Source organism: Tenrec ecaudatus, chromosome 1 (assembly GCF_050624435.1).
Source record: "Tenrec ecaudatus isolate mTenEca1 chromosome 1, mTenEca1.hap1, whole genome shotgun sequence".
In the NCBI taxonomy this organism is placed as follows: Eukaryota; Metazoa; Chordata; class Mammalia; order Afrosoricida; family Tenrecidae; genus Tenrec; species Tenrec ecaudatus.
Genome location: NC_134530.1, coordinates 22,942,602 through 22,962,984, shown reverse-complemented (window position 1 = coordinate 22,962,984; position 20,383 = coordinate 22,942,602). Strand labels below are relative to the sequence as shown.

The 20,383-nt window shown below is 49.0% G+C and overlaps 1 protein-coding gene across 1 annotated transcript; it reads left to right on the top strand.

Moving 5' to 3' along the window:
* Positions 1–14,153: 14,153 nt before the first annotated feature.
* On the top strand, positions 14,154–20,121 carry LOC142447084 (bone marrow stromal antigen 2-like). The gene is made up of 5 exons (XM_075548799.1): positions 14,154–14,504; positions 18,639–18,714; positions 19,093–19,144; positions 19,383–19,510; positions 19,696–20,121. The coding sequence occupies exons 1-4, from the start codon at positions 14,205–14,207 to the stop codon at positions 19,507–19,509; spliced, it is 555 nt and encodes a 184-aa protein (XP_075404914.1). The 5' UTR covers positions 14,154–14,204; the 3' UTR covers position 19,510; positions 19,696–20,121.
* Positions 20,122–20,383: the final 262 nt, after the last annotated feature.

The window sequence follows — 20,383 nt, the reverse complement described above, 5'->3', positions numbered from 1 at the left end:
CGTGGGTCCCAGAAGCCGCTGGTGCACAGGCGGACCAATCGCGTGGGCCCACGGAGCCACGCCTCCTACGTAACCAGCGTGCGCCCGTAAGCGACGTTTACGGAAAAAGATCGCTCTTATTCGCCGGTCGCAAGTTTGGCAGGAAATAGCGCCGCTCAGCGCCAGGGGGCGCGCGCCCGGGCTTCCGTTAGCCAGAATTCTTTGAGGCAAAGTTGATTTTCCTTGGTAAATTGGGAATGAAGGGAGCTGTGTGGCAATTTTAGTTCTAGGGGGCATTCCCAAAGGCAGTGGTCTTTGACAGCTCTAGCTTATGCGACAAAAATGTCCGCCACAGTGAGCCGCGGATCTTGAGTAGAGTTTGAGGACTTGGTCACGTGGGCTTTATAACTAAGTTGTCCTCGAATGAGCCCAACTCATGGCGGACCCCATGCGCCATAAGGTTTTCTTTTCCAGGTTTATTTCATTAAAAAAATTTTTTTTCTAAATAAATCATTCTATTAGGCGCTAATCCAGACATCCCATTACATAGTTGAATCACATCAAGCAAGAGTGGAGAATTGCTACCACGATCGGTTTTCAAAATATGTTCTTCTTTCTTGAACTCCTTGATATCAGCTCCCCATTACCCGTTGGCCCCACCACCCCTTTCTATAGGGTTTTCCGTGGGTTGTTTTCCCCAAACATTGCCAGGGCCTTCTTTTGACGCACTTCAGTGGACTGGAACGGCCAATCTTTTAGTTAACTGCAGCAAGCTTGTTCACTATTTGCCCCACACAGACACTCAGAGCTGTTTTGTCATAAGTCTACATTCTAAAGCACTTGGTTTGTGGAAGACAGTGGATTACCGTGGCAGCCCTAACTCCATTCGGCACCAAGGCCTAAGTAATAACTCCACTTGAATCCTGTGTCTGGCCATTACCCGGCGATCTGGCAGCTTTGCCTTCAAGCTGAGGACATTTGAAAGTTGATGACAACACCCGAGTCCAGTCTAGGGAGAATCGGCCATTTCCAGGTTGGTCAGGCTATGTGCTTGGTCTTGCCCAGAATGGTTTACAGATGTTGTTGTTATTGTTGTTAGTTGCTATCAGATCTGTTCCCACCCACAGCGACCCTATGCAGAACAAAACAAAAAACTGCCCAGTCCTGCACCATCTCACAACTGTTGCTATGCGTAAACCAGTTGTTACAGCAATTGTATGTCAATCCATCTCCTTGATGGCCTTCGCCCTTCCCCAGGGACTGATCTCAGCTGACAACATGTCAAGACAAAGTATGTAAGATGAATCCTGCCATCTTTGCTTCTAAGGAGCATCGAGGCCATACTTCATACAGGACAGATCGATGTGTATCCTCTAAAAGTTAAGGTACTAGTGGCTTTGACCCAGGTTCACTACCAGTGTTCAAAACCTTTTTCCCCCTTCTTAATTAAAAACAAACAAGGCCCCACCTTTCTTATTGATTGTGGGAGGTTTACAAAGCAGAGTTTTCCATTTCACAGTTCACATACACTTTGTTTCACATCCTAATTGCATTCCCCTCCATGAAACATTGCTTATTCCACTTCCTCCTTGTGTTTCCGGTTTCCACGCCTCCTCCTTTCCTCTTTTGAACTTGGCCTTGGGAAAATGCTGCCTTTTTTACCTCAAACTTTTTTCTTGTTATTGTTATTAGGAGCCACTGACTTGTCTCCAACCCATAGCGGCCCCGTGCACAGCCGAACAAAACACTGCCTGGCCCTGTGCCATCCTCACAATTGTTCTCGTGCCGGCACCCATGGCTGTAGTCACTGTGACAGTCCATCTTGTCCAGGCCCCTCCACTCTACCAAGCATGATGTCCTTCTCCAGAGACTGGTCTCTACTGACAATATGTCCAAAGTACGTAAGACAAAGTTTCACCATCCTCATCTCTAAAGAACATTCTGACCATACTTCATGCAAGACAAACTGGTTTGTTCTTTTGGCAGTTCATGGTTGTGTTAGGCTGGGTGGGCTAGCAAAACAAATCCAGAAACACTCATATATGTGTAGGGAAGAACTTTTGATCAAGAAGTAATTATAGGGAGGTGGGAGGGAGCACTAGAACTGATTGTGATTATGTATGTACAACTAACTCTAAAAGTGATATGTTAGAAATCAATCCATAGAAACTCATTTGTATAAGAGAGAGTTTTATATAAAGGGTAATTGTGTATTAAAAAGCATCCCAACCCAATCTAGTCTAAGACTCATAAGTCAGATATTAACCCATATGTCTGATATGAGTCTATGAAGTCCTCTTCAGATTCGTGAAACACATGCAATGACACCGAATGCAGGACGATCACAGGCCAGTGGGTAGAAAGTCTTTGGATCCAGTGACGTTGTAAGCATCTCAGCGCCGGCAGGGGCCTCCACGTGACTTCTCCAGTTCCCAGGGCACAGGGTCTATCAATACCATGTGTCTGGTCAGTAGAGCGTCTCCAAGGGAGTGGGCTGGAAAAAAAGTGTCTCCTGCCTCCAAGGAGGAAAATACAAGAGTTCCCAGAATTCTCAGAAGGCCATGCCCACACAGAGGCCTCATTGGCTATGACCTGATTGACAGACTAGACTTCACCCCTTCACTCTTAATCCTCTCAAGTCCCAGATTGACACCAGATTGTGTAACTTCTACAAGTGATTTAACCATGGAAGTGTATGACATGTGAAAAATGTATCAAGAAACCCCCCAAAAAAGAAGAAACCAAACGACCAATGGTCTCCTTGGGTGAAGGGCAAAGAGGGCACTGAGTTTATGTCAATGGTGGTAGTATAATTTGGAAAAGGCTATCAATCACTGTTGTACAACATGAGGAGTATAATCAATGACACTAAACTATACAAGTAGCAGTTGTGGAATTGGGGAATGTTTTGTTGTGTATATTTTTTTGCCACAATTAGAAAAAAAATAATTACATGAATAACAATGAGCACAAGGGAGAAGATGTTCCAGCCTTGAATATGGTGATGCTTACGCAACTCCTCGTCTTGCTATGATTGAATGATCGCATTGTATGACATGTGGATGAAATGCTAATAGAACTTAAAAGAATGAAGAACATGTCCCGAAAACGACTGTGGTGATGATTGGACAACTCTTCTTGATGTGATTCCGTGGGAAACTGACACGAAGGGAGACATGATGAGGACGATATTCCCTAACTTATCACAGAGGGAGTCTGGAAAGCTAGTCTCCCACGGCAGGAAAGCCACCGCTTTGCTAAGTTAGAGATAAAGTCCAAGTACATGATCCTGCTTTAAATATCATTCCCACAGATTCTCCCCATAACAGCTCTGCTGCCTTAAACTGGGCACATGCTTGATGTTATCTCCCTTCAGAGCAGAGATCCTGTTGCTATCTCTTCCTGCTGTGTCACCCAGCCCCTCATCCCCTCCCTCAATGCAGGTGTTAGGTTTCCTCACTTGTGAGCTCAGGGACCTTACTGTAGTTACCACCCACCTTGTGATGTACGGAACGACTGAATAGCTACGTCTTATGGCTACCTATAAATATCCCTAGTAAAGATGCGCTCTCTTCTCCAATCTCCACGTGGACCTCCCAGGGGGGCTGAAGTAAGCATGTTGCTATGAAATGCGCCCGACTCCTTTATTTTACTCTCTCTCCGATCTTCTAGGACTTTACTATAATCTTTATATATTATCACCATACAATTGTGCCTACGGACCCTTCAGTTGTTAGAGGCTAGTTTCCTCTGACATGATTAAACTATTGAATTGTAGAATTTTGTGCCAATAAAACTGTTGGGGGGGGGAGGAAAAAAAATAAGAAGCAATTATATGTCAAGAAAACAGCTAAAAGAAAGAAAACATCCCTTCCCTGTCCAGCTCAGTTCCATCAGTCCAATACGAGGCCAGAAGTCCCTCTTCAGAGCCACAGGCGATGATGCAGATGCAGGAAGGTCACGGGCCAGGGGGGTGCAGAGTCATGGCAACCCAAGGTCATCAGAAACCTGGCAGAGCCCCGCAGCAATCAGAGCAGTCATCCAGGCAGAGAGAAGGGGAGGTTCCCAGGGCCTTCTTTATGAGAAGGCCCCGCCCATCCAGAAACACTATCAGGCTCTGACCTGATTGACAGGTAGGGTACCACCCCTGCACGTTTACATAACTTCAAGTTGACAAAATTATGGAACTGCCACGATAGTACTGTGTTAGTCTGGGGAGACTAGAGAAACAAACCCATGGACACACACGTGTATAAAAAAGAGATTTATACACAAGAGGAATTGAACATGGAGAAAACTTCCCAACCTAGCTCAGTCCAAGGCTATAAGTCTGATATTGGCCCATATGTCCGACAGCAATCTATAAAGACTTCTTCAGACTCAGGAAACACATGCAATGAAGCCAAATGCAGGATGATCACAAGCCAGTGGGTAGAAAGTCTTTGGGTCCAGTGGCGTTGTAAGCCTCTCAGTGCTGACAGGGGTCTCTCTGTGGCTTCTCCGGCTTCAAGGTCTGGGTTCATCCATGTGGCTTGTCTTCTGCAATGTCTCTCAGGGAGTAGCAGGGAGAGAGAGGTGTCTTCTACCTCCAAGGAAGAAGTACCAGATTTCCCGGAATTCTCAGGAGAAGGCCATGCCCACAGAAGTCTCATTGGCTATCTCCAGATTGACAGCTAAAACTCCACCCCTACACTCTTCATCCTTAAATTGACATCAGATTAGGTGTCTACCCCAAGAACTTTCCGTTTTCTTCTCCACACCACAATTCAAAGGCGCCCATTCCTCTTCTGTCTTCCTCATTCACTAGCCAGCTCTCACAGGCACAGGAGGCGATGGAGAAGCCATGACCGGGTCAGGCTCACCTTCGTCCTCAATACTCTAAAGAGGCTTTGTGTAGCAGATAAGTGATTTGGAAATAACAATAGATGGAAGAGAAGAGATGAGTTTCCCCCACAGAATGCCACACCATGTACAGAGTGGGTGTCAGTGTTCCGGGCTGTGGGGGCTTTCCTTTCCCTAGGACGGGTGTGTTAGTCTGGGTAGAGACTAGAGAAACAAATCCACTGACCCACACATGTGGATAAGAAGATTTATACACAAGAGCAATTGAACATTGAGAAAACATCCCAGCCCAGTCCGGTCCAAGGTCATCAGTCTGATATGAGCCCATATGCCCAACAGTAATCTATAAAGTCCTCATCAGACTCACGAAACACATGCAATGACGCCGAATGTAGAAGATCGCAGGCCAGTGGGTAGAAAGTCCTGGCCATCGGGATCAGAGAGGACACCGTCTAGGAAAGGCACCTCTTCTTGGTATGACTGAACGATGGACTTGTACGATGATACATGAATTGTGCCCCCCAAAGACTATTTTAAATGTTGTTACGTTAAAAAAAATTTTTAATTAAAAAAAAACCACCCTGAAAAAACCTAAAAGCAAACCCACAAGAAGAAGAAGGCAGGGTGAGAAAATGTCACCACCCAGAGGAGCTCCAGGAGGAAATGGGGGTGACTGAGGGTTATGTGACTCCCAGGAGAGAAAGAGGGCACTTGGGGGAAACTGAGGACACTACATTATGTGTGGACTTGGTCATCACAACTTCCTGGCTGGCACAAACGTTTTGGACGAAGAAACCACCCCTGCGTGCCATGGGAGAAAGACCTGGTAACCGCAGCCACCGAGAAGGATGTTCCCTCTGGTGGGGTTGGCACTAACTCACAGGGACCCTGCGCAGAACAGAAGGAACAACTGGCTTGCTCCCCTGCCGTCCTCAAACCTGCTGCATGTCTGGGCCTCATTTGTGGCCACTGTGCTCCATCCCTCTCGCTGAAGTGTCTCCCTCTGGTCCACTGACCCTGGAATTTACCAAATGTGCGGTCCCGGAAGAAGACAAGCCAAGAGCCTTGGTGCAGTTCTACCTGATGCCGCTTGGGGCGCTGTGAGGCCGAATGGAATCCAGGGCGAGGGGTGGGGCCTTGAGATTCTAGTTATAATGTATCACTAGCAACTGACAATAAACATGTTACTCACAAAGATGTTACAAAGAGTAACAAAGATGTTACTCACAAAGAATGTGGACTGTGAGCTTTAGGGACTCTTGAGCAGCCTCAGTGTTTCTGAAAATATAACACTGCTCAAGATTCTGTAAAAGTTTATTTTAAAATAACGTCAAAGCTAAAATCAGAACGGCAGCAAAATCGCTTCCATTTGGAATGTTAAGAGGAAAAAGCCCCATCTTCACATTTGCAGGAGGTGCTGTTCCATTGACTTGTTAGCAACAGGTTGAGTTTCTTGGGGGGGGTGGCTTTTGGGGGAGAAGGAAGGGGCGAGGGTGGGATAAGGAGGTCAGACAAGTATAGAGAGAGAAGACCTGAGGTTTTAGGGGGCATCTACATCCCTGGAAGATAGCTTCTATTACTATTATTATTTTGATACTTTTATTGAGGGCTCTTACAATTCTTATTACAATCCATGCATCAGTTGTATCAAGCTTACTTGTACATATGTTGCCATCCTTCTTTTCGAGACAATTACTTCCTATTCAGCCCTTGGTGTTAGCTCTTCTTTTGTCCCCTCCCCCGCCACCCTGGCGACCCCTTGATAGAGTATAAGTTATTATTGTTTTCATATAGTTTCTATTATTAGTTCCACTTCAAGCTGGGGAAATCAAGGGTGAGAGGAGGAAGTTACAGGCCCAGAATCCACAGGGAGGGGGGCTGTGCGCCTGTAACTCTGACCCACAATGCTGCATTCTGCGGTTCCCAAGGGAACCCTCAGGTGGGAAGACAAGAGCACACGGCTCAGAGAAGTCTGCTTGGCCATGGGTCATGACTGGTGTACTGGAGGTCCAGGCCAGGGGTTGGAGGTCCCCTCAGGGCCTGTCTAGGAAGTTAGTTTCCTCCTCCTTGGTATTTGGCTGTGGAGGGCCTTCACTGGGGGACTCAGTGTCATCAAGTCAATGCCAACCTGGAAGACGGGGCAGAACTACCCCTGGGTTCCCACCCTTCACTCTTTAAAAAAAATTTTTTTTTATTTAACTTTTTACAGATCCCTGATTATAATTCAGTGTCATTAGAAGCCAAATTAAGAGGTCTACAAAATTGCACATACAATGCCAGGATTCCTTAAGAGCAACCGGTATATTCTTGCTTTATATACACCAGGCATTCATAGAACTGCCGCACCTGGGCCCAGCCAGTCTCTGCCTGAAGAGACGGCCTGTCCAGCATCTGTGAAACTAGTTGTGAACAACAGGTCAAGAATGAGTTTCAGGCACTGTCTGGCGGGAACAGGACCTGTGCGAAGACCAGCCCTTCAGCCCCCAGAGGTCCCCTCAAGCCCCCACCTGCCCTGTCAGGGGAAGTCAGGCCCCTTCTGGTGGTTACACTCCGAATTTGAGAAGGCCCTGGTTGGGGGAGGCCTCGTTCGTGCATTTCAGTCAGGGGACATGGACACTCGTATATGTGACCAGCCAGGTCACACACAGGAATATTACAGCACACGCGTGGCCCAGGGCCTCTGGAACATACCGCCCATCGGGAAGACTCCTGGCTTCCAAGGAGGCAGCTGTAGTCTGGGTGCAGGTGTGTGGGCATTTCCCACACATACTGAGGGTCTTTGAGAGACCACACCAAGACACAGAGCTTCCCTTCAAATGGGGGCTTTCTACAACCTTCCAGGAGGGGCTTCTCAGGAAGAGCTCACTCACCCGAAGGAGCCAGCTGTGGGCGGGCGGGTTTATAGACAGAAAGCTCATCAATCCTGTAGCCGACGGCCTTGTGGGGGCACCTCACCAGACAGCCCGCCTCTGTCAGGCAGGGCAGTGATCCCTGCTGTCTGCCAGTCTGCCAAGTTTCATTTTTTGCTTCAGCACAGATTTAATTGGGCAGGGATGGGTGATTTGGATTTGAGTCACAATTTCCTAAGGATATCAAAATAGGTCAGTTTTTAATATATGCTTATCTATGTCCCGATGATACTCAGAAATCCAGAGCATGTTGTAAGCCAACAAGATCCACAGGGGTTGGAGCCGGTTGGAAGGTCTCCCAAGGCAGCAGGAGAGGAGCCGTGCATGTCCTGTGGGTTTGCCCAGCTCGGCTGTGTAACTTTGTGGGACTGGAAAATCGCATCTTTCTCCCTCAGAGTGGCTAGTGGTTTTGAACTGCTGACCTGAGAGTTAGCAGCCAAACATATAACCACCACACCACCAGGACTCTTTTGGGGACTTAGAGGCCTCTAGTGGAGGAACCAAGAGGAATTACTGAAACCCAAATGAAGACTGAGCATGATAGTGGGACAAGAGGAAAATCAAAGAAAATAGAGGAAAGAGTTAGGAGGCAAAGTGCATTTTTAAAGGTCTAAGCAAAGACATGTACCTACATATGTTCATATATTTACATAAGAGGATGGGGAAATAGATCGATGTTCATATATTTATAGGTTTAGTATTAAAGTAGCAGATGGACATTGGGCCTCCACTCAAGAAGTCCCTCAATGCAAGAATACTTTCTTCTATTAAATTGGCGTTCTATGATGCTCACCTTCCTGACACAATCGCTAAAGACAAAACGGGTGAATAAGCAAATGTGGTGAAGAAAGCTGATTGTGCCCAGCTATCAAAAGATATAGCGTCTGGGGTATTAAAGGCTTGAAGGTAAACAAGCGGCCATCTAGCTCAGAAACAACAAAGCCCACATGAAGAAGCACACCAGCCTGCGCGATCACGAGGTGTCGAAGGGATCAGGTATCAGGCATCATCCGAACAAAAAAAAAATCATATCATTGTGAATGGGGGGGGGCGGGAGTGTGGAGTGGAGACCTAAAGCCCAATTGTAGGCCACTGGTCATCCTCTTACAGAAGGGTCTCGGGGAGGAGACGAGCCTGTCAAGGTGCAATGTAGCAACGATGACAAATACAACTTTCCTCTAGTTCTTAAATGCTTCCTCCCCTCATTATCATGATCCCAATTCTACCTTACAAATCTGGCTAGACCAGAGGATGTACACTGGTACAGATAGGAACTGGAAACACAGGGAATCCAGGACAGATGATCCCTTCAGGACTCAGTGGTATGAGTGGTGGGAGGGTGGAGGGAGGGTGGGTTGGGAAGGGGGAACCAATTACAAGGATCTACATATAACCTCCTCCCTGGGGGACAGACAACAGAAAAGCGGGTGAAGGAAGACATCGGACCGTGCGAGATATGACAAAATAATAATTTATAAATCATCAAGAGTTCATGAGAGAGGGGGGAGTAGGGAGTGAGGGGGGAAAATGAGGAGCTGATGCCAGGGGCTTAGGTAGAGAGCAAATGTTTTGAGAATGATGAGGGCAATGAATGTACAAATGTGCTTTACACAATTGATGTATGCATGGATTGTGATAAGATATGTATGAGTCCCTAATAACTTGATATTAAAAGAATGAGACTCGATCCATAGTCTCGTGTGTAAAGCTGCCTTACGTGCTCGCTGTAGGAAATCTCATCACAAATGAAACTGCTCGCAGTGCCGCCTGCCATGATTGCAAATTGTCCACTCGCATTAACCATGCTCTGTGTATCAACCTCTCAAAAGACAGCCCCCTCATCCTAAAGAGCAGGCTGCGGGTGTGGGTCACGGTGGAGACGAAGCGCAGATGGGAGAGCAGTCCGGAATCGTCCTTCATGATGCAAGAGGTGTCGGAGATGCTGAAAAGACCTCACTGATTCCCGGGAATGCTGATCGCAGCTGTAATTGGAATCATAGCCAATGTCACCACTGCTGCTGTCACGGGGAAGGCGCTATGAGAGTCCATCAAGACTGAACATTTCGTGCAAGAGTGGGAAGTGAACTCGCATCAGCTCTGGGCCACTCAGGCAAAGGTGGAGGATGAACTGGGGGGGAGGGGCGGGGGCCGAGTGGCAGAGCTGCAGCAAACTGTCCAATGGTTGGGAGATCAAATCATGGACTTGCAACATCAATTAATGCTAAAGTGTGACTGGAATGTAACTGATTTCTGTATAACCCCTTACCCATATAATAAGACACTGCATGATTGGGATTTGATTAGGAAACATCTGCAAGGGTTTAAGGGAAACATTTCAGTAGATGTTGATCAGCTTTAAAATGATATTTTCTATACATTCAAAGACAGGCTCAAGGTATCCCCAAGCTCTGATATGATTAAGCAATTGGTGACTGCATGGAAGGGTTGAATCCTCGAGCTTGGACTCACAGCCTTCCACAGAGCTTAAGCTCCAGTCTGACTGTGTGGCTTATCATCACAATTCTGATGCTCCCCGTCTCACTTCGCTTCTACAGGAAGCTGAGATAAGAAGAGAGACCGTGTTGCCTCCGTGACACTATTGAATCTTAAACATAATGCAGAAGGGGGAAATGTGGGACACTAACACTGAGGGAAATAGGACTGAGACTTATTCCCTGACTGGTACGGAGGGAATCTGGAAAGCCAGTGTTTCACGGTAGGAAAACCACCACTCTGGTAGTTGGAGATATAGTCCAAGTTCATGTTCCTGCCATAGTCTGTCATTTCCACAGTTTCTCCCCTTAAAGCTGTGCTGCTTTAAAGTGAGGACGTGGTTGATTCATGCTCCCTATAGAAGCAGATGTTCCTATTGGCTCCATCTCTTCCCGCTGCGGCATCTAACACCTCTAATACCTTCCTCCAACAGCAGGTGGGCTTAGGGGGACTTTATCCTCCGTGCCTGGATTCAAAACATTTACCATAAACCTGAATTTTTGGCTATATTAATTTGATCATTAAGTTTTGCCTTGACAGCTTTCAATGTATAGAAAATAACCATGTCACTCATGTGGCTCTTTTGAATTTTATATATAAAACAAAAGGGGGGGATGGTGGGAAACAGAAAGATTTCTCCCAAGTCATCTCCCCCCACCCCCCAACATCTATTAGACTTAGGAAGCTGCTTGCAACTAATGGTAAATGATTGTCAAGTTATCTCCCTGAAGACTCCGGCCATCCAGAGCAAGCAGACACCATTGTTTCTCCCACAATAGGTAGGGCTCACCCTGCTGTTAGGGACAGTGGATTGCTTCCCCTGAAAGCTTAGGCTAAATCAAGTCTCCAGTTCAAGGGCAATCAAGGTTAGGCCCCCATCCTGAATCTAGGCTCCACCCATCTTGTCACATGTGTACCCTTATTCCCTCCTCTTCATTTAGCATATGAAACTACCTAGATCACCCCCCTCCCATTGCTGTATTACCTAAAGCTCAACCCTTTCCTGTGACACGTCTTCCACTGTAATTAGGGGGCTTCATCCCCAGAGAATATAAAAGCCTTGGTTAGCAATACATCTCTCTCTCTCCACATGGAACACCAAGTGGGGCTGAGGTGAGTATGCTACTATGAAATGTGTCTGACTCTATTATTTCAACCTCTCCTCTATCTCTCATGCTCTATGACTTTACTATAATCTTGACTTATTATTGCTATACAATGGCACCTACTGGACCCATGATGATGGGCTCTCTCTCCTGACAATTGCCATTTGTTTTCGAAATTGTTGAGCGATGTGCATAACCCTCCTGCTCTATTTTTTAAGGTCCCATGCTCCCTAGTAGCATCACATCCCCTGCTGTTTGTATCCAAGTTTCCCTTACTCCAGACAGTGTGACGCTATCAGCCCCTTTGCTGTGTTTATTCCATAGTTTAAAAACCTTGTGATTGGGCTAAGCTGAAGCAGGCTTCCCTGCACGTCCCCAGAGGTCAGCAGCTGCCCCCTGGAATGAGGAGACCCAGAAACAATGCCCGGAATAACCCGACTCCTTACTGCCTGAGCTGATAAACTACATCCTGGGCCATAAACTTTTCCGCTTCAGCAATACACGCCCCCTTCCCCCACTTTCCTTTAAAAACCCCAGACTCATTGCCCCGGGGCTGCTATCTCTCAGGGCTTACTAGCTAGACCAAGGGATTTTGCCCTGGGCTCTTTCCTTCTCTCTCCCTCTCTCCCTGCTACAACAAAGCTGTCTCCGACTGCTTCTACTTCCTCTTGACTGAGGTATCATCCTGTGCCTCCGTGGGTCTTTACACCTTGCACCGTAAGCACTAGGGGTCAAGGGAGAATTAGGCTCTGGCCACCCTGTGAGCGCCAGCCAATAAAGTCTTATGAACTTTCATGAAAGTTGCGTGTGGGTTACATGATCTCGTCGGGGCACAGCAGTCTGTTTGCATGTCACTGATGATGGATAACTCACCCCCTATGGCCATCTTACCCAGCAGGAGCTGTCATTGGCTGATCCCCACAGGGGGCTCTGGCTCCCTTGGCCAGGGAACAGAACAGGGGTCAGTACAGCCTGACTGTGGGGGGAAGCCAGCCCCTCACATTATCACAGGTTCAGTAAGCACAATTGAATGGTTAAAATACATAAAGATTATAGTAAAATCATAGAGCTAAGAGAGAAAATAACATGAAGGAGTCAGACACATTTCATGGTAGCATGCTCATCTCAGCCCCCCCTTGGTGGTCCACGTGGGGCTATGGAAGGTGGAAATAGCAGGGGAGAGCGCGACTTATTTCCAACCCAGGCTTATATATCTTTGGGGGGCATGCAAGCCTCCTAATTACAAGTAAGAACATCACAGGAAGGGGTTGTACTGTAGGTAATACAGTACTGGGAGGGGAGCAATCTAGGGGTGTACAACCTATAGGAAGAGGAAGGATTAGGGGTACACTTGTGACAAGATGGGCGGGACCTAGATTCATGTTGGCAGCTAACCTCAATTGTCCTTGACCTGGAGACTTGATTGAGTCCAAGCTTTCAGGGGAAGCCAGCCACGTAACAGCAGGGAGTGAACCCCACCTCTGCTGGGACAGATAGTAGGCTCTGCTTGCTCTGGATGACTGGTGCCTTCAGGGAGAGAACTGGACAATCCGTTGCAAGCAGTGGCCTAGGTCTGACATATATATATTTTGGGGAGAAAAGCTGGGGAAAAGTCATTTTATATTCCACACCTGAGCACCTCAATCCCCGCACAGTAAATCCAGCCACCTCTTGGCCTCTCCCTTCAAAGACCCTGTCACCTGGTGTCTTTCCCCAAAATACATCCCTTACCTGTAGCTGTCTCTGTACACCCATCTGTCTGTCCTTCCTTCTCAAGGCACAGGCAGGACAGGAGGCTTCACAACCATCCATTCAGCCACTACTGAATGTGGAAGCCCTTCACCATCTCCTGCTCCCCCACTCCTGGCGAGGTGGGTTGGTAGCTCCATGATGGAGGGGAAAGGTCAGGGTGAGTGGGTAGCAAGACATCCTAGGGTGGCAGGGGTAGAATGTGGAACAATGAGCCTGGCCCCCTTCCAGAAGACTCCCACCAAACTCACTGCCATCGGGGCAATTCCAACTCTTGGTTACCCCCATAGAAGGAAGGGTAGAATTGCCCCTGAGACTGTAACTCATTCCAGGAGTAGAAAAGCTAAGAAGCAAGGAGTGGGTCCGAACTCTTGACCTTAGTGGTCAATGCCTAACCACTAAACCAATAGGACTCCTTGATCCCCTTCCACACCTGCTCATTCCGGCCTCTGCCCCCTGTGGTTCCTGGCACACAAAAAGAGCTGCAGCCCATTTCCCTAAGCCCCAGACCCCCTCCCAGGGGCCCTCACCAAAGTTCCTCTGGCCACGCTCACTCTTTCTGGGGGGCTTCCCAAGCCCACCTCTGGGTGTGAGCGCTGGGGGAAAGCCCTGCCTTGTCACCAAAGGACCATGAACACAAAGCCCAACCTCTTGGCTTAGTCCCAGGCTCTGCCACCTTCGTCACCGCTCACCCTCACAGCCTGTTTCCAGCTAGACTCAGGATGTCTGCTTCTGCAGGTCTTGCTGAGCTCTAAGCTAGTGTGCACCAAGCATTCTGCCAGGGCCACTGCTGCCCTCCAGCCCTGGCGGTGAGCAGCCAAGTCCCAGGCAGGGGGTGTGGTGGGGGTGGGGACGTGTCCCTCCAACAAGCTCCCACAGACCAGGGAATGATCCTGGGACCATTGGAAGGAGCAACAAAACCTACTCTGATCCAGGAAAAGGAAACTGAAGCTCTGCTTCCCATCAGCAGGCCCATCACTCATAGGGAGCTTCCAATGCCTCTGCTCAGGGGATTCCCCAGAACCCAGCCATTGGCTAGCATGGTCCCTATGCTAATTAAGGAGGCAGTCCTAAAAAGTTGCAGTCCAGGTCTGCCCCCAAGGAAGCCAGAGTTCACAGAGCTAAAATGTGTCCCTGCTCATGCTGTCTTGTACCCACGTTCACTGATGAAGAGAGCTACAGCAAGAAGACAGGCTGCAATTGGAAAGTGGTGGCGAAAAAGGTGTTGGTTCTGCTTATCTTAGTGGGTTTGGTAGTGCCCTTGGTCATTTTTGCCATCAGGGCCAACAGCCCAGCCTGCACCGATGGCCTCAAGGCCCAGGCCGCATGTCAAAACAAGACCCACCACCTGGAAGAGCAGCTGTCCCAGGCCAAGAAGTACTATGAGCAGTCTCAGGCTCAGCTGAACTCCTGCAGCCAGCAAGTGGTAAGTCCCTGAGAGCTTTTGCTAGTGCTGATAGCAGACCTCACGGGGGCTGTAACAAGCAGAAATCCAGGGTCTTCCCTTGTCGGAGCTTAGAAGCCTGAATTCTATCCTCACCGGGGAAAGGCTCTCTCTTTCTCTGTGGCTCCAGGGGAAGGTCCCTCCCTTCCTCCTTTCAACATCTGTGGACTCAGCGGTCCGTGGAGTTCGTGGTGTCTCTAGGCGTCTCTGTTTTCCAGGGTCTAGAAGGTTCTCAGTCCACAGCCCTCGCTGGCTCCCAGCTCCTCTTTCTTCGGGGCCGTGAGACAACCTCCCTGCCGGCTGCGCCCATTCTCTCACCTGTCATCCCTTGCAAGATAGAAAGTATGAGTGATGAGGGAGGTTTGGCTGGGGTCCAGGGAGGTATCCCAAAGTAAGGCTGCCTCATTATCATAACCCAGTGTCCTCATGTCCATTCTGACCGTGAGCTGAGCGATTTCACTTACAGCAGTTAGAAAAGCCCCCTTCCAAAGGGCAGGTGGCCACACCGACAGGTGTTTGAGTGGGGACGGTTCAGTCCATGACGGTGGCTGCAGCTCCTACCAGGGCTCCGTGCTTTGGAAGGGAAGGATCCTAGACGCTCTCCCTGGAAGTCCCCACTGCATGGAGGCTGGTGACGGGGTACACTTGAAATCCATCCTATGTCTTGGCAGCAAGGGCCTGGGGCACTTCCAAAGTCTCCCCAGAGTGTTCAGGTGGGGTGGGGCTTTAACATTCCCCAGAGCACCCAAATCAAGAGCCTCTGTTTTGTTACCATCCAAAATGTCAGCTTGAGGCCCCATTGACTGTGGCCAATTCCACCAATCAAGACAGCGGAGTGGGAGGTGCTAGTTTCTGGGTTGGGTGGGGAGTGGGAGGTCATGGTTGTGCATGGGTACAAGCTGGGGGCGTCCAGTCCTCAGATTCAGCCCCGCTGGGCCCACAAGATCAGAGTCTTTGTAGATGAGGAAAGAGTCAAGAAGACATTGCCAGAGCAGGCAAGGGCCCGCAATCAGAGAATTTCTCTTCCTGAAAGAAAAGGTGTTAGAACGTCGTTCATGGTCATGTCAGGGAGTCCAATGATCTTGTTACATCTCCTCTGGAGGGAGGATGTTTACTGTGCTCGTGAGAACTTGCAGGGAATCCTGATGGACTCCTGGGCTTAAAGTTAGGGCCACTCATCACAGGCTGGCCATTTAAACCCACCAGCTACTCCTTGGCAGCAAGACGAGGCTGTCTGTCGTCTTGAATGTAGAGTCTTTGAAGCCCAACAAGCAGTTCAACTCCATCCAATAGTGTCACTCAGGAACGCCCACCTTTTTCCCCACCCCTGTGAACCTGAGAGTAAATGTGACCAATTTCTGACTGAAACTCTGTGTGGCCAGTTGGGCAGGAAGTTACTGAAGTGGCTTTGTGCCTAGTGCGCAGGCTCTGCTATTCCCCAGTGCTCAGGGTATCTCTTTCTACTAGAACTTGGGGGAAATGTACAAGTGTGGGGGAGCTTGAAACTGCCATCAGTCATCATTCCTGGGGGATCAGGAATCCCCATTAGGGATTGGGTCTGGGGCTCTCCCCAGGGTCTGAAAAAGGGGGGCTTTGAAATGTACACTGAATCCCTGGGAGATGGAAGCTGCGTTCGAGAAGTGGGGGGCTGGGGAAGTTTGAAGTCTCCATTAGATTCACATTTGGGCTTGGGACTTGCCATGGAGCCGGGGCTTGGAGGGGAACACTGGCCCGTGGACTGGCAGTTTCTGTGAGGGTGGGGCTCCAATCTGCGTGTTTCCCTTTGTTCCGGGCAGCCCTGGCAGAGGGAGTGGTTGTGACCATTCTTTGGAGCTGGAACTGAGGTGCAGAGAGAGTTGGAGGGGAATTGAAAAGGGACGTGGAACAAACCCCCTCTGTCTCCAGCCCCTCGAGAGAGGGACCAGAGCCCAGGAGCAGTGGCAAATGTCCCTAAGCCAGGGACCCCCCTTTACTTGACGCATTTTTTTATTTTTATTTATATATTGAAAAAGTTTATATTTAGCATTAGCCAGCTGGGCTCACTTTAGATGATTCCAATTTTGTTGGCAACATCTAAAGCGTCATAGTCAGGAGCCAGTCGAATATATGCCTTCTTCTCCCAGTCAGGCCTGATCAAGGTGTTGACCTTGGCTACGTCAATGTCATAGAGCTTCTTCACAGCCTGTTTGATCTGGTGTTTGTTGGCTTTGACATCCACAATGAACACAAGTGTGTTGTTATCTTTGATCTTCTTCATTGCAGACTCTGTAGTCAAGGGGAACTTGATGATGGCATAATGGTCCAGCTTATTTCTCCTGGGGGCGCTCTTCCGAGGGTATTTGGGCCTTCTTAGTCTCAAGGTCTTGGGCCGCCGGAAGGTGGGTGACGTGCGGATCTTCTTTTTTTTGTGGCTGTGGACGCCTTTCAGCACGGCCTTCTTGGCTTTTAAAGCCTTTGCTTTGGCTTCCGTTTTGGGAGGGGCAGGAGCTTCCTTCTTTGCCTTCGGCGCCATCTTCGTGAAAAAAAAGGCGACGCATTTTTTTAAATGATGGTGAAGCATACACAACACTGATTCCATCATTTCAATCATCTTTCAAGTGTCGTTCGAGTGGCTCGAAGCACAAGGCACATGTCGTGCCCCAAGGCTGCCACCTGTGCCCTGAACTGCTTGTTCATCGCAAACACAGGAACCCGTGCCCACTGCCCACCAACTCCTCTTTCTCTCCTCCTCCCTCAGCGACCAGGAGCAGATTTCCTGCTTTTGTGGGTCTGCCCATTCTCCCCCGGGGCTGTGCCTTTGGCTTCTTTCACTGGGCACCATGTTGTCCAGGTCCATGCCCGCGGTAACATGCCAGTGAGGCCCTTTCCTTTCTGATTGGATATTATCATGTGACATGCACACAGCATTCTGCCTCTCAGTCACCTGGTGGGGACCGCTTAGGGGTGTTTTTGGAGGTGTTGGCTGTGGTGAATAATGTTGAAATCAACGATGGTATGTAAGTGTCTGCTCACGTTCTTGCTTCCAGTCCTTGGAGGCAGACGCAGACTTGGCAGTGGAATTGCTGGCCCAGCTGATGATTTATGTTTAAGGTTTTGGGGGCCACCACCTTGATTATGACAGTGACAGCACTATTATTATGCGCCCTCCGGAGTGTCTCCAGGTTCCAAATGCTCAACCTTCTCACCAAGGCTGACATGGGCCATGTGAGTTAGCGTTGTTCCTGGGCTCTCTCTTCGGATCCAGCATCTCTCATCGGATCCACATGACGCTGCCCCACCGGCCTGTGATTTTCCCGGCATTATGCATCATTGCATGAGTCTGAAGAGGGGCTAATGGGCTAGTATTGGACTCATGGACTATATCAGAGTTCTGGACTTGAGTTGGACAGGGCTGGGATGCATCACTGACATATAATTACCTCTTGATTTAAAGCTCTTTCTCAAACATCTGTAGGTGCCTCTGGATTTGTTTCTCTAGTCAACCTGCCCTAACACACCTGCAACCTCCTAAGTCAGGCACTGCCTCGGGGCTGTGACTACTTCCTGCTGAAAGTGGACACTGTAGAGAACGTCCTCACTCCCTGCTGCTCTGAGTCCTGCCCCCTGTGGCTCCTGTGAGAATTCCTCTTGTTGAGGAGGGTCTTCCACTGTAGCTACCCCTGGACTTTCCCAACCACAAGGGCCTTAGGTTTCACTGGCTCTTGTTTTCCTCCTAGTTTCTTAAGGACTACCATTAAATTCTTTATTGAAGATCTTCTGTCTTTTTAAAAAATGTCAGTGTTCACAGCTATGAATTTCCCTCAGAATACTACTTTTGCTGCATCCCATTAATTTTAGTATCTTCGGTTTCCATGTTCATTTGCTAATGTTTTGCTTTGACCTTCTGGTTAAGAGCGTATCATGTGATTTCCACATCTGTAACATTTCCACTTTTCCTGCTGCTACTGATTTCTCATTGCAGTTCACTGTGCTTGGAGAAGATGTTTTGAGTGAATGCAGTCTCTTTAAATTTATTAACAATTATTCTGTGGACTAACTTATGTTCAATTCTGGAAGACATTCTATATGCACTTGAGAAGACTGTGTAAAGGTTTGCATCTGATTCTCATGTTCCAGGAGGACCTGGAGGCTTCCCTGAAGGCAGAGAAGATTCAGGTCCAGGAGAAAGAGGCCCAAATTAAGCAGCTTGAAGGTGAGAAGGGGAAATGGACCTGCGTTTCAGGGAGTGGAGACGTGGAAACAGAGCCCTAGCCATGCAATGAGGGCGGGGCTGGGTCATATGATGGGCAGGTCCATAGAAGGGGACAGTCCAGGGTCAGACTGTTGGCAATCCAGGTTCTGGAGAAGGTGTGAGGCAGGGTTTCAGGGTTGGGGTGGTACAGAGGGGAGCAACCGGAATCTCATGGAGGATGGGGAAAAAATTCACTGTTGTTCCAAAGTGGGGCCGGGTTGGGCTTGGGATCAAGTCTTCTAAGGGTCAAGGGGGTCCAGGTTGGGTAAGAACACAGGGTGGAAACAGCCTTGCTTGTCGTCCTCCCCCCCCCCCCCCCCCCGCATCCACCACACACAGAAAAGTCCCAGGAATTGACCAAGGTTCTGCATGAGAAGGAGGAACAGCTCAGGTCAGTGAGCCCCTCGATCATACCCTTGTGACCCCAATCCATCTTTTTCCAAGATCTGTGGCCCCTTCCAGCCCCAAATCCCTATTGCCCATGGTTTAAAGTTGAAGTCCAGATGGGCAGCCTATGCCCAAGGTCACACAAGCCCATGGGTGGCCAAGCCTCTTTTCCAAGCCCTATAACTTTGGATTGGGGGCAGGGAACTAGAGCTGCTTACTGTGCTTCCCCATCTCCATCCCAGAAAACAAAAAGAGGCCTCAGTCCAGAACAACACCAGCAGCTCCTCGGTGGCCTCCGGGCCCCTGCTGCTCCTGTCCCTGGGTCTTGCGGTTGTGCTGCCCTGGGGTCCCGCATCCCAGGCACTCTGAGGTGAGGCGGGGAGGAGGCCCTAGGAAAAAGAATGGTGGGAAGGGTGGTAAGAAGCCCTGTGGGGTCAGGGGTTTGGGTGCAGGGGTCAGGGAAAGGGTGTTGGCACAATGAGGAGGGATGGGATTTAGGAGGGTGGGCTTACCCTGCCTGAAGCCTGTCTTGAATTCTCTCATTGTGTCTCTCAGGTTGGTGCCTTGATGATGGTCCATTTCCAGTCTGCTGCCTCCTTAGAGGACCCCTTGATGTGGCTGACCTTGGGGGAGGCAAACGACAGAGTTATAGGGAGCACAGGGGTGGTATAATGGAAGGAACAGGGTAATATTCTAGGAGACCTGATGTAGTATGATAGGGTAGAGTGTTATTGTATTCTTGGGGAATGGGGTACCAGTGGAGAGCACAGGGTGCCATTAGAGGGCCCAGAGCAGCCCAGGGTTCAGAGGTAGATAAGCTGAACACAGGCGGCTTCCTGCAGAGCTGGCAGGGCGTGAACCATTTGAGGTGGGAGCATGGGGTGGGGCTGCCTGAGTCTTTGTTGTGTGGTCATTGGGAATGTCACTCTATTCTATGTCTTCAGGCTCCAAAACACAATAAAACCTTCCTGTGAGGGAAAACCAGGCTGTGCAATGTGTGGTCTGTCGCCGTGTCAGCGATGTTGGCCTGGGCTCTGTGAAGAAGCAAACACAGTGTGACCCCCACACAGAGAGTGAGGTCTATCAGAAAGATGGATCACGGTGTGACCCCACACAGAGAGTAAGGTCAATCAGGAAAGTGGATCATGGTGTGACCCCACACAGAGAGTAAGGTCAATCAGGAAAGTGGATCACAGTGTGACCCACTCAGAGAGTAAGGTCTATGAGGAAAGTGAATCACAGT

What these genes read in the sequence shown, in the direction of transcription:
- LOC142447084 (XM_075548799.1), top strand. Translation starts at nt 14,205, where the DNA reads ATGTGTCCCTGCTCATGCTGTCTTGTACCCACGTTCACTGATGAAGAG. An exon ending in CCAAATTAAGCAGCTTGAAG is followed by an intron (nt 18,715 to 19,092) that starts GTGAGAAGGGGA and finishes CACCACACACAG; the next exon opens with AAAAGTCCCAGGAATTGACC. An exon ending in GAGAAGGAGGAACAGCTCAG is followed by an intron (nt 19,145 to 19,382) that starts GTCAGTGAGCCC and finishes TCTCCATCCCAG; the next exon opens with AAAACAAAAAGAGGCCTCAG.